Below are 13,447 nucleotides of genomic sequence, written 5' to 3'. Positions count from 1 at the left end.
TTAGTCCTTGTGGATTGATAATTTAACTTGTCACGTGCTACATATCTCGTACACTTGCGGGTGACATTTTGATTGCAAAAATAACATGAGTCAATATGTTGTTAGACAAATTTTTTGGGCCACGAGCAAATCAATTGTTGGAAAGAAATGCTCATTGACTATTCATCTTTTTAGGAATGATCAATTGCATTAACTCTCTATTTATTTTATTATCATGTTGATAAGTTGGGTTGATCACAAAACCAACGGTGTTTAAAATATTTAATGGAATATATTAACTTAAAACACAAATGAAATTTTTTTATGGTTCAGGTAAAATTAAACCTTTTTGTATTAATTCGAAACATTAATGAAATATTTTGTATGTATGATGCAATTACCCTGTCAAAATTATTAATGAAAAACTGAAGAGCTCTTGATACGTGCCTAATTTATCAATGATCAACTGAATAAGCTTCTTGATATAAACTATTTATAAAATTAAGATTAATGAAGGGTAAATATGTAAATACACAATACTCAACTTGAAGGGAACATTAAAATAAAGATAAGATTGGTATTGAAGGAAATAATCAATGCTACAATTAAAGTCTATTCAATAAGGGTATAAATCGATCTAGAATCAGATATATCAACCAACATAATTAAAATCAAATTAGATTATTCTCTGCATTTGAATAGTATTTCCCAGTAATAATCATCTTTTTTCTTATATACTAGTAGTTTCTACTGTCATACCTTGGTTTTAGCCTAGAATCAATCATTAATGGGTAGTATTTAAAGGACTTTCATACCAATATTAAAAACATAAATGTAGAAAATATTTAAAAAATGAAGATGAAAATCTTTCAATACATATTCTTGGTAGGATGCATGAAATCCCTTTGGAATTTTCAATTTGTTTTTGGGCCCTGTCATGCTGTAAGCAAGAACAGAGAATGCTGAGGTTATCAATGAAACTCCCAGCCTACAAATTTTAGTGTAAAATTCCAACACAAACAACAAAGAGTTCTATTTACATAAGATTGCAACAAGTTCTGAAAAACATAAGAATTATAGGAAATGGTGCCCGATGTAGCACAACACCATCTCTAAAAATAATCAAAGCATGTTGTAATCTTCGCCCTTCAGAAAGCAAAGAATCTCTTCTTTTTCTTCTTCTGCTTTTCAATGAAGGCAACGAGTTCCTCTTCCCGAACCAGAGCATCCTCTAAAGTCTAAAAAACATTAACATTTTTGGTTTATTTGATGCAATATTGCAAAAACCTTTCTAGTCTAGGATTGGATTTTAGTACCTTTTTTGTTGTAGACAGCTCTTGCTCCAGCATGTCTATGCGTTGCAAGGAATTGTTTAACATCTCTTCCTTTTCAGGTGGCATAGTTGTGGACCTCTTGCTGAGGATGATCACTTTCTCCTCTAGCTCGTTCATGCGTTTCATCATGATAATGTAATCCTCGTTTGAGATGGTTTCCCTAGGCGAGTTAGAGTCACTATCACTATATATGGAGGAGGAGTAGAGGGTGGCATTTGTGAGTCTTTTTGGCATGGTTCGTGTCATACGAACCATAGTCACGACTCCCATAACAATAGTCATTACTCCATTCAAGATATGGTTGCTAATTATCTCAGAAGGCTTAAGAGAGTGTTTTGCAGGAAAACAACCTGCGGATGCAGCTAGAATTTTTTTTTTAAAATTTCAATAGATATATAAAAATGGAAACAATTAAGTGATTTTCCAACTCAAGAAAGATGATTTATTACCTTTAGCAAAGTTTATTTGTTTCTCTGTTTTTTGTACAATGGTTGTAACAGGCTTATCATTCATGGGCATGTCTTTCACAGTCTCAAATGCACTTAGTGGTCGCTGAGTCACCTGTAATAAAGTAATACAATATAAAGTTGAAAACGTCCGAAAACCCTTGAATTGAAAATTGATCAATGTCTAAAACAAATTTTGCATAATCATTGAACTTACTTCTTCATGAACATGGGAGATGTGTGAATGTGTAGTATCATCATAATCAGCTCTCGGGGATTCATTGACAGGTGAAAGAACGGTTTTGTTTGTGCATTTGTGCTCATTGTTTCGGACCATCTTACGATTAAAAAAAGTAAGACATGTAGAGTTTAAGATATTTAGTTGAAGTGAAATTGAAAATAAGAATATCAACATACATAGATCGAATAATATAGACAAACCTTAATGATGTCGGGGTCATTCCAAGGTCCCTTATCAGAAACCATGCAACCACCTTTATCTTCACAAGTGCAAGTTCCACCCAAGAACTCTGGCAACTCACTGATACAACCAATCATCAAATATTATAATTGAACTCTTGAAAAATTGATTCCAATAAGCTTCCTTTGATGTAAAACAAAACTTCATTATGGTTCAAAACATTGAGGTAATTGTACCTCGCGTCAATGATCTCAAGAAGCTTGCTTTGATATTTGTTACCCAAAACCTAGTTAAACAAAACACAATAATTGGTTAGAAGAACATGCATGATGTTTGATGTTGTACCAAAGAGATGTTGATTAATTCAACTCACATGGATCTTAGATGTGGTTTTCGGATCGAGGAACGATTTAACTGTACTCCACAATAGCCTGAATCCAGATCCTGCGTTGATTATGTACATGCGACATAGAGTCTGAAAGAAAGGAACAAGTTTAATTTCATACTAAAATAAACTACAGGAAAATGAAAAGAAATGAGCCAGTGAAGAAAAAAAGGAATACCTCAGGGTAGTTATTACCATCAACGCTTTGAAGGGTCTGAATGAGTTCCCTAGCAGACTTATTAAAACTTTTTAGTCCCTAAAACCAAAGATCGACTCTTGTGAGAATTCAAAAATCATTTCGAATGTCTTTCTCATTATAGATCAATAATCGTCACACACATCTTATATTTCTTATTGTTCATAAATTGAACAACATCATATATTTTAGTTTTAAAGGCTTGATATATTGCAGAAAGTTAGTTATATGTGATAATTCTCTTTCCACTCATATCAAGAAATTTCGTTACGAAGGATTCCCTTACATACCACTCCTTGAACATCTAATATGGTTGTGCTCTGATCAATGTGTTTTTTGGCTGCGATGGAGCATGCTGGGAACTTATCAATGAAGGTCCTCTCAAACTCCTGAACATGGTATTTGAGATAGCGATCCAATGAGGTAACTTGCAGGAGCTTGGTCGAATCAACTTGACCGAGCTTCTCAATGTAAACGGGTCTTCCATCTTTATCAACACCATGATGCCCTTGTGGATAGTATTTAACAACCTCATCCCTCTCCTTAAACTCAAATTCCTGCACAATATCATCATTTAGAAATCTAAGATTGAGGTATCTTCATATCTAATTACAGTACGTCGGTACCTCCATAATGTTGTCAGAACCAAAGTCTTTCCTCCATTGAATCATGTCAGCCCACATTTGCTTTGTTTTCTCAATATCGAATTTCCTAGCCTTCAAAAACCTGTTTCACCAAATCAAATTTCATGATTAATGATTAGTAGCTCTTCAATTGAGACGAGAAGTGATGAAGTTACCTAAGCAACATATGATAATCATCGTGTTTAGCAGGGAGCAATTCTTCCAAGATGAGAACCTGACGCAAGACGTCTACAGCTTGCAACTCCTCAGCATCACGCTCGTCCTCAAAATCAACAGACATAACTTTGCTGTTACGACGACCCTTTCTAGCTATTGAGTGCCTAAATTTGGAAGAGGCGCTGATTGCCGCCTTCTTAAAAGACCCATGTTTCTTTTTACTCTCATCCTCCGCTATATCTGTTTCAATTTTCTCAAGACCTGCAACATAACACTTACATCACCAGCCAACCACGCCCACCAACATCCTTCATCATAATTTAAGAATTAAAAAAAAAACAATTTACCAACATTGTCACAATTTATGTTTCATCTATTCATCAGATTTTCTTACCATCTTCAATATCAACATAAATATAGTTCTTTAGCTGCAGACAAGCCTAAATTAAAGTAACTTCTGCTTCGTTTACAAAATTCAATTTAAATACATGTAAGCAAGAATTGGGACTCACTTGGCCTGAATGGGCGTTCAACAACGTTAGGAATGTTGCCACTCATGACTACAGTTCCTAAGATTGATCAGTTAACATCAACGATCACGAACGTGCAGTTTATCTGCGATTTTCCAAATAGATTAACATAAAAACACAACCAGAATATCTTTCATTCACCCAAAAATTATGTCAAAAAAAAGGTAATTCATTTACTAATATACCATTGCAAACCAAGTGCATTTTCAAAATAACACAAACATTATGCATTACATCAATTAAAACTGATGAATACAATATGTATACATACCTTCGGCGAGAAGATAAACTGTACCCACCAAGAATATGAGAAAGATTTCAACTCCAGACACTGTTTTTGAGAGAAGAGAGAGAAATAGATAATAAGGAGTGATGGAAAAGAGGGAACCTAATATACAAGTGCCCAAAAAACATGGAGGACCGCTAATAAAATGTAAAAATGAGGACATTAATATCGTCTTCATCTCCCTCATCATAACTTACCTTATTATGAGTCAAAGGTCCCCCATTATTTTTTCAATTCCGCATAAAAACAATGATTGTCCATAATTAGTCATTTGTCTCCATTACATTTATTATCATCTGATATTATATAGTATTTCATAAATATAATCACCACAGTATTTATGTAGTTCGAATTGATCTGTACGTTCATAGTCAAATAATTCATAAAATATCCATCGATATATTTTCTTCAATCCGACCTCCTTTCAGAGGAAATCTAATTGTAAATTTATTAGCTACTACAATTGGATAAGGTCTTCGCCTGTACGTGAGTGTGTGTGTATATGTGGGAGGAAGCGTAGGAAGTAAGTCATTCTGATAAATGCATGGAAAATATGAACAACAGTAGTTCATATTTAGTTCATTGTATTCTAATAATTTTAATGTCGGACCATTGATGGAGGGAGTGTGGGGACTGATCAGGGCTTATGAACGTTATCAATTTAAAAAACATAAGCTATTTATTTATTTATAAATCAAATATTATTTAATATAGAATAAATTATTCCTCTTCTACCTACTCACACAAGGGTAATCTTTCATCTCATTCACAACATGTCACATCCCTATTGTCTTGCCATTGGAAATTGATACGCATCAAGAAGTTGGAAAGTTAGAAGTCCATTCTTTAATTATTAGAAGTCTAAAAGTCTTATTCTTAAATATTAGAAGTATATATGCCTATAATGTCACTTCGAGAGTCCTATAAATAAGTACCTATAGATTTGGGAAGAGGTCAAAGTCTTGAATTTAGTAAAATGACGGTATTACACCGTAGAGCCTCGTGAGATGAGTGACCTCGCAAGAGGATTATCTTTTGTATCTTCCAATTTATATACTATCAAAGTTTTTTTTCCCTGTTATTCATGGCCAGCCTTCCCTCTCCTTTATACTCTAAGATAAATACTACTACATCCTATATTTGATTAGTCATTATTGTCGTAGCCAACAAGTCTTTCAAACACGTTATAGTTCATCGTTGTGCTTTGGGCGCCTTACACCCTCTCTGAACACCACTATACTTCGTGTGCCTTAAATATTTATGACCATGGTGACTCAAACCTCAATTAATCAGATAGAAAACATGAAACCAACTAAGCTAATCAATACACCATAGTACATTAAGTTCATGCTTCTAAAAAAGGAAAAATGAACTCGGTTTACATATAACTTGGAAAATTTCTAAGTTTTAGGTTTGTCGAGGTGGATAATTGTGCTCCACTAATATTTAGAACAATCACCACTTCGCATTTCTCTGTGTCAGCCACGATTCAGATACTACATTATCTTATGGATTACTATACATTTTTCAACTCTTTATTATACTCATTTTGTTCCAAGGTAGTTCAGACATTTATTTTGGGCACACGATTTAAGAAATTGATAGAGAGAGAGAGAGAGGAAAAGAGAGTAAAGTATGGAGATGATAAAATTTTTATGAGAAAATGAAATGATTCAACTATCTTGGAATAACCAAAAAAAAATACGACTCGACTACCTTGAGACGGAAGGAGTATAAGGTTAAATATGTTGACTACCCTCCTCTGCCAAAGTCCAATAAACTTATTGTTGAAAGTTGATGTATTAAAATAAACTATATGTACAATATGTATCAGAGGGATACAATTAAATACATCTCCCGTTCCATAATAGATGTCACACTTATTTAATGGCACAATATATATGTAATGTTATTTTGTGTGTTATATAAAGAGAGAATATATTTTTATATATTAATATGAAAAAAAACATTTTTAAAAAGATAAAATATAACATTTTTTATAAGACAAACTAAAAAGAAAAACTCGACATACTGACATTTACCCAAAAAGAGTACTACTATTGTACCTTACTCCACTGTGAACATAAAAATGTTCGATAATAAAAGTCCACGTTGAAATACCAAAATTTGTCGACAATTGAGTTTGCAAACTAGTTGTTAATTTTTTTTTACTAGGGGTTAGTGGAAAAAAATGAATACCAATTTTTTATATGTACCTTTTGTATAATCTTGGTGGATGGCAAATTTTTAATACAAATTTGATAAAATAAGAGGAAAAAAATAGAAAGAGATTAATTTTCATGATTTAAAGGAAAATTGCTATTCCCTTCGTCCCACATAATTTTATCTAGTTTTCCATTTTAGTCCGTCCCATATAATTTTACCCATTTCATTTTTACCATTTTTAGTAGTGGACCTCATATTCCACTAACTCATTTCTACTCACATTTTATTATAAAATCAATTCTTTAAAAGTAGGGCTCACATTCCGCCAACTTTTTCAACTCACTTTCTATTACATTTCTTAAAATTCGTGCCAAGTCAAATTGTATAAAATTATATGAGACGGAGGGAGTATTTAAATGAGTAGTATAATTTTTGGTTGACTATTTGTCAATCCCATAACTTATAAAAATTTGTTTATTAAATCACAATTTTGTGTACATTTCTCAATCATCCAATGGAATTCAAATTTTAGTAAAATTTAACATGACTTTCGTACTTTTTGTCATTATATCCTCACCAATTAAACAATAATCATAAAATTGATTATTATAATATCGAACGATGCCAAAATTAAGTTACCAAGAAATATGATTTAAATAACAAATTTCTTTAAAATTTAATTATATGAGATAATAAAAAAATATATAAAAATTATTTAATTACTTTTTTAAAGTTATTGGATAAACAGAAATAAACTAAAAATGATTTAAATGTTACTCAAATCAATTGATTGGTTTAATTTGAATGTTGAGCTAGAGTTAAACCTAGAATTTGGTGATTGAAACTCGAAACCCCATCTCTGTAAATGTAATAACGTAGACTCTCACTTCCAAAACTCTCGCGACAATGGCGGCCTCGAACCTCCTCTCACAGCCCCCAACACTTCCGCACACCAAACACCTCAAGCTCTTTTCAACCCCCCTCGCCGCAAGCCTCATCTCCCCCTTCAAATTGAAGCCCCTTTCAGCGTCTATCAGAGCCCGCCCTCCCAGGGCAGTCCTGTCTACGCCGGAGCCCAAAACCCACAAATTGGAGCACTGTTTTAGGAAATCGGGCGATGGATTCCTGTACTGCGAAGGGGTTAAGGTCGAACAAGTCATGGAAGTCGCCGAGAAAAGGCCATTCTACTTGTACAGCAAGCCGCAGATTAAGCGGAATGTCGAGGCCTACAAAGAAGCGTTGGAGGGCTTGAATTCCATCATCGGCTACGCGATTAAGGCCAATAATAATCTCAAAATCTTGGAGCTTTTGCAGAGCTTGGGGTGTGGAGCTGTTTTGGTTAGTGGAAATGAGCTTAGGCTGGCGCTCCAAGCTGGCTTTGATCCTACCAGGTATATACAATGTCAAGTTTCGTCGTCGTTCCATCATTTTCTTATCGATTTATTCTTCAATTCAGTTTAAATAGATGAGCTTTGATCTGAATGCATTTGAAATCATTAATCTGATTAGGGTTTATGTTTCAGTTTGTTCCTTTGCTTTAGAGCTTTGGATTTGCCCGTTATTTGCAAATAGAGTGAATACCTACCGATGCTTACTAAACACACATTTCTCTTCCTAAATGTATAATTTTCGATACCTTTATGTATCAAAAGAATAAGAGCAGAGGTTAATTCGTTTGTGCTGCTTATAGTATTGTTTAGTTCGTCGTTCTACCTAGTTTTAGAGCATACATTCCTTTGTCGTGCAGGTGCGTATTTAATGGGAACGGAAAGATCTTGGAGGATCTAGTCTTGGCTGCCGAAGCAGGTGTTTTCGTGAACATTGACAGTGAATTTGATTTGGAGAATATAGTGGCTGCTGCAAGAATTTCTGGGAAGAAGGTTAATGTGCTCCTGCGCATCAATCCGGATGTTGATCCTCAGGTATTCAGATGCTTGGACATCTAGTAGTGAATATAACCTTGCAAGTGTTGCTTAAAATCGATGTGTTCATTTGAGTTTTTGCTTGATTATCAAAGTTACTTCCCTTTTTTATGGATAAGAATAAGAATATGTAAATTGTAAAAAGAGTAATGGCATGATAATTTTATTGATGGTTGGATCTAAGTTTCTGTTGCAGATTACCTCACTACCATTTATATCTTTCATTAATATTTAATATTAAGGTTTCATTCGCCATCCAGATCCTCACTATCACTGTATCTCTCTCATGAAGAATTACTATAGATCTTAAATTTGACTGCTCGACCTAGATCATCGTCGACTTGTTACATCCCACATGATCAAGATTTGATGCTTTAAACTTGATTCCATACCTAGACCTAGTAGTTGTTTCTCTTATAATCTGACGTGACTCATGAGATGTGATTTTGGTTGTCTATGCAAATAATCAGAACAATCATGTAATTTTAGCTTACTTAATCTTCAGTTGTGATGCATTACTTATTTACTTACGTAAAGCTTTCTTTTCCTCTTTTATTATTTTGCATGGAAAAGTTGTAGCTTATACTGCTGTTTGTGTACCTAGGATTAACATATGCTGATTGTGTGTTATAGGTCCATCCTTATGTTGCAACGGGAAACAAGAACTCCAAGTTTGGTATCAGAAATGAGAAGTTGCAGTGGTTTTTAGATGCTGTGAAGTCACACCCCAACGAACTGAAGCTTGTCGGGGCCCATTGTCATCTTGGTTCTACTATTACAAAGGTTCCTTTGCCTTTTGTCCATTGCAAAGCTTGCATTTTCTAACTATTTTTAGTCTATGATATAATTATATCTATTTTTCCCTTTGAAATATCGTGGTTTGTATGCAATGCTATCCGTGAAAGCAAGCCCTATCTACAGTTATTTTCTCCTTGGGTCTCTGTTTTGTAAATGTTGGGATTAATATGTTGTAATTTGTGAGTTAACTGATTCTCCAGGTAGACATTTTTAGGGACGCAGCAGTTTTGATGGTGAACTACATAGATGAGATCCGATCCCAAGGTTTTGAAATAGATTACTTGAACATTGGAGGTGGGCTTGGGATAGACTATTATCATACTGGAGCTGTCCTTCCGACTCCAAGAGACCTAATTGACACTGTAAGTAATCATAACTGCTAATATCAATATTCAGCTTCCTTTAAGTCGCAAGTGTCGTTCTGTTTGTATTAGATAGTAATTTCTTTAGATTCTCATATTTGCCTTTTCACGAACGTTTGTTTCCACTTCTGAAACCCTTGCATTTTCAATATATTTTGTAGATAAGCGCCTTTTCATTTTGCTTGTGTACATGTCTTTTTTGTATATTAATCTTTTTTTCTGTACATGTTTGCTTGAACTCTAAATTCAATAAGTGCTATGCCATTTACTTGATCAACATGTAAGATTACTTGTTTTGCAGGTACGTGAATTGGTTCTTTCACGAAACCTCAATCTCATAATTGAACCTGGAAGATCGCTCATTGCTAACACTTGCTGCTTTGTCAATCGCGTCACTGGAGTGAAAACCAATGGAACAAAAAATTTCGTTGTGATTGATGGGAGTATGGCTGAGCTTATTCGACCTAGTTTATATGGAGCTTATCAGGTGAGGTTTAGTGCTTTAACTCTATGAAATATACGTGTTTCCAAAAATGTATAAATGGCACCCTATTAAAGCTCTCTTTTTTCTGGACTAGTAACTCACTGCTTCACTTGTCATTGCAGCACATAGAGCTGGTTTCACCTTCACCTCCAAATGCTGAGGTCTCGACATTTGATATAGTCGGTCCTGTTTGCGAGTCTGCTGATTTCTTGGGAAAAGATAGGGAACTACCCACGCCAACTAAGGTAGAATGTCATGTTATCTCTCCATATGTAATATGGCCATACCATTCACCTATTGTCTCAATCTGTTCGATTTGTGGCTTTTAGGGTGCTGGGTTGGTAGTTCATGATGCTGGTGCCTACTGCATGAGCATGGCTTCCACTTACAATCTCAAAATGCGACCTCCGGAATATTGGGTTCGTATTTTCACTTACTCTCATTCTAAACTCAGTCAGTCTCTTAACTAGAAAAACTACACTCAGTCTTCTACTAATATATATCAAATGCACCCCTCTCGTTATATTCCCACCATGATGACACAAGTTGAATTCATAAACTGGATACTGAAACTGAGCTCGTTTTCTAGGTTGAAGAGGACGGATCAGTATCCAAGATCCGACACGGGGAGACATTCGAAGACCATTTAAGATTATTTGAGGGACTTTAGATTGTTTCTGGTGTCCGTTGTTTCAGGTAAGTGTCTTGGACGCTGGTCAAATTTGGTTTCGGCACGCTGTCTGTATCTGACTATTGTATCTCAGAATATTCTGTTGGCTGAATAAAAATGGAGACTTTTGTTTTCCAGATTCTTCCTATTCTCTGCATATATTCTATCAAATCCATTTCCCAGTCCATTGTTTAATATCTTTGAGTGATCATGAGCATCTCGTTATTCTTACAAACACTATTTTATAGTATGATGAATACGTGGATTTTTCATACTAGATTGTTTTGTATTGTCGTGGAAAGTAGGTATCCAAAAAGATAAAAACTAGTCTGTAAAGTACTAGACAATTGGACGATGTGATTATTTATCCTTCATTTGATTATTTTTTTTTTGAATTTGTGTAAGAAATTTATGGACCTGTAAATGAGCATATTACTGTCATACTGAGATTTAATGGAGTGGAGTCAATATGCTATTTTCTTTTTTTCGTTAACTTTTCTTGTAGCATTGGAGAACTGCTGCAAAGAGATTCAAGGAACATATTGTGGGTTTCTGCCTTTCCCAATATTAACTTGTTTTTTTTTTTGTTAACACAATCAAATAAATTTAATGTATTCAAGCGTAGGATTATCGGTTTTATCTGGTCTCGGCTATATTTCTCTATATGTGTGCGTGTGTCATTTATGATTAAAGTTGGATGATAGAAGTTAGAGCATATATGCAATGAGGTGACTTTGTCCGTCATATTGAAAATAATATCTTACTGAGGAATTATTCCTTTTTCTTGCGTCTTAACTCTTAATTTAAGATGAGCTCAGAAATGGTAAACATAGTGTTTATTCTCTACATTTGCACATTTTATTTATTTATTTTTCATCTTTAACATTAGTTCCCCAGCACTCTAACGCGAGTTTCATGAAATTACAAGATTACGGTCACAGAGGAGTTTGTTTGATTAGATCGATTTTTAAAAAAAATGAAAGAAGCATTTAAAAGGTATTAAATGATACTCCCTTTAATCCCTTTAATAACTTTTTATTTACAGTAATTTAGACATCGAATACTACACACTCAACCTCACCAAATTATAGAAGGTGAAGTCGATCGTGATCCAAAGTCATCTACATATTTACAAATGTAGTGCTAGTATTTTTTATGCTGAAACAGTACTTAACTACTTTAAAGTTTTAACTATAAAATTATTGAAAAGGGGCAAAAAAGAAAGATCCCTTCATACAGGGAAAAGGTGGAGATAAGAATTCAATCTTCTTCCCTCAAAAACCTCTGCTGCCGGGCGATGAACGCCTCCACCGTTCGCCGGAACTCTTCGCTACTCATCTCCTCTGCTGCCGCCGTCTTCTGCCGGGTATGGCAGTCCTCTGTCTTGCTCCGCGTCAGCTTACGGCCGCCATGCACCACCAACTTCTCGGAGCTGCTCCTGCACATCTTCGTCGAAATCACTTTGCAATCATCGAAAACCTTCTTCTCCTCATTCTTCCGGCATTTCTCGACGAACTCCTCGTAGAAATCGGCGATCCCCTCGCCTTCCTGTGCCGAAAACTGCCCCGATTTGAAAAACAGGACAACTACGATCGCGTTTCCGAGGAGGAAAACGAATCGGGGGCTGACTAGAGCGAGTGAGATTGCTCGGAAATATTCCCCGGAAAGCTTCAGAGGCAGCGCCGTCGAAAACCTAGACACGACGATCGCGAAGAAGAGCAGCTCCACCACGCGAAACAAAGTCGTGATTCTCTTAACACTGCGATACTTTGAAATCGCGTTTGCTTTCTCCATCTTTACGTTCTCGAACTTGATTGAATCCATTTGTTTTCCTTATGTATCACTGGATACACAGAGGAAGAGTAGTCTATCTATTTGAACGTAAAGATGAAATGAATTTTATTTTTATTTTCGATGAGATTTTGAGTAATGGGGAAAAGGGTTGAGGTGAGTGATGGATATTTATAGGGAGAGGAAATTATGCGTGTGTGTAGAATCTGTTTCTTTTGAATTTGAATTTACTTTAATCAGTTAGTAGTGGTTTTGATTTATTTTTCCTTCTTTTACTTTCGTTTCAAGTGTACGTGGTGGGTCTATCTCTTGTTTTATCTTTACTAGTATATGTAGTGCTCGATTGTGCGAATACTAATAATTTAATAGTAGTACTATATAAATACAAAATATATTTATAAATATAAATTGTATTAAAAATTAATCACATTCCAACTGAATACTAAGTTTCAACAATACTAATTAGACCTTTTGATTTATTGGTACCAAAACATGTCATATGTGGCATTATTAGAAAATGGAATGATAGACCATTAAATAGTACTCCAGTATATTAAATCCTAAACTCACTCCACGTTTATGCATACACACATGATACACATATATTGCATAGTACTAAAATTTTCAAACACTATGAGATTGTTCATATATTAAATCCTAAACTCACTCCACGTTTATGCATACACACATGATACACATATACTGCATAGTACTAAAATTTTCAAACACTATGAGATTGTTCATATATTAAATCCTAAACTCACTCCACATTTATGCATACACACATGATACACATATACTGCATAGTACTAAAATTTCCAAACACTATGAGATTGTTCATATATTAAATCCTAAACTCACTCCACGTTTATGCATA

The 13,447-nt window shown here is 34.6% G+C and overlaps 3 protein-coding genes across 6 annotated transcripts; 1 reads left to right on the top strand and 2 right to left on the bottom strand.

Annotated features, from left to right (window-relative positions):
- Positions 1-866: 866 nt before the first annotated feature.
- LOC125223108 (phosphatidylinositol/phosphatidylcholine transfer protein SFH3-like) lies at positions 867-4,440 on the bottom strand. 4 transcript variants are annotated; one of them, XM_048126090.1, is made up of 13 exons: positions 4,363-4,440; positions 4,074-4,176; positions 3,561-3,822; positions 3,388-3,487; positions 3,052-3,318; positions 2,744-2,821; positions 2,554-2,655; positions 2,417-2,466; positions 2,201-2,300; positions 1,977-2,096; positions 1,763-1,874; positions 1,296-1,675; positions 867-1,217 (listed from the first exon to the last, which is right to left on the bottom strand). In XM_048126090.1, exons 2-13 carry the CDS (start codon positions 4,117-4,119, stop codon positions 1,128-1,130), a joined length of 1,707 nt encoding a protein of 568 aa, XP_047982047.1. In that variant the 5' UTR covers positions 4,120-4,176; positions 4,363-4,440; the 3' UTR covers positions 867-1,127. The 4 variants fall into 4 exon arrangements, with proteins under 4 accessions (XP_047982047.1, XP_047982049.1, XP_047982048.1 ...); XM_048126092.1 differs by having other exon boundaries at positions 1,296-1,663; XM_048126091.1 differs by lacking the exon at positions 4,363-4,440 and adding an exon at positions 4,277-4,328.
- Positions 4,441-7,381: 2,941 nt separating this feature from the next.
- Positions 7,382-10,916, top strand: LOC125224097 (diaminopimelate decarboxylase 1, chloroplastic-like). Its single transcript, XM_048127444.1, has 8 exons — positions 7,382-7,934; positions 8,291-8,465; positions 9,099-9,248; positions 9,464-9,625; positions 9,927-10,112; positions 10,232-10,354; positions 10,439-10,528; positions 10,699-10,916. Exons 1-8 carry the CDS (start codon positions 7,450-7,452, stop codon positions 10,777-10,779), a joined length of 1,452 nt encoding a protein of 483 aa, XP_047983401.1. The 5' UTR covers positions 7,382-7,449; the 3' UTR covers positions 10,780-10,916.
- A 1,123-nt stretch (positions 10,917-12,039) lies between these two features.
- Positions 12,040-12,573, bottom strand: LOC125221272. Its single transcript, XM_048123395.1, has one exon. The coding sequence runs from the start codon at positions 12,571-12,573 to the stop codon at positions 12,040-12,042; it is 534 nt and encodes a 177-aa protein (XP_047979352.1).
- Positions 12,574-13,447: the final 874 nt, after the last annotated feature.

The sequence above is a fragment of the Salvia hispanica genome, chromosome 4 (assembly GCF_023119035.1).
Source record: "Salvia hispanica cultivar TCC Black 2014 chromosome 4, UniMelb_Shisp_WGS_1.0, whole genome shotgun sequence".
NCBI lineage: Eukaryota > Viridiplantae > Streptophyta > Magnoliopsida > Lamiales > Lamiaceae > Salvia > Salvia hispanica.
This window is presented reverse-complemented; position numbering and strand designations above follow the sequence as displayed.

What these genes read in the sequence shown, in the direction of transcription:
- LOC125223108 (XM_048126090.1), bottom strand. Translation starts at nt 4,119, where the DNA reads ATGAGTGGCAACATTCCTAACGTTGTTGAACGCCCATTCAGGCCAA. An exon ending in ATGGTAATAACTACCCTGAG is followed by an intron (nt 2,656 to 2,743) that starts GTATTCCTTTTT and finishes CCTTTCTTTCAG; the next exon opens with ACTCTATGTCGCATGTACAT. An exon ending in ATGACCCCGACATCATTAAG is followed by an intron (nt 2,097 to 2,200) that starts GTTTGTCTATAT and finishes TTTAATCGTAAG; the next exon opens with ATGGTCCGAAACAATGAGCA.
- LOC125221272 (XM_048123395.1), bottom strand. Translation starts at nt 12,573, where the DNA reads ATGGAGAAAGCAAACGCGATTTCAAAGTATCGCAGTGTTAAGAGAATC.
- LOC125224097 (XM_048127444.1), top strand. Translation starts at nt 7,450, where the DNA reads ATGGCGGCCTCGAACCTCCTCTCACAGCCCCCAACACTTCCGCACACC. An exon ending in CAAGAGACCTAATTGACACT is followed by an intron (nt 9,626 to 9,926) that starts GTAAGTAATCAT and finishes CTTGTTTTGCAG; the next exon opens with GTACGTGAATTGGTTCTTTC. An exon ending in TGCGACCTCCGGAATATTGG is followed by an intron (nt 10,529 to 10,698) that starts GTTCGTATTTTC and finishes CTCGTTTTCTAG; the next exon opens with GTTGAAGAGGACGGATCAGT.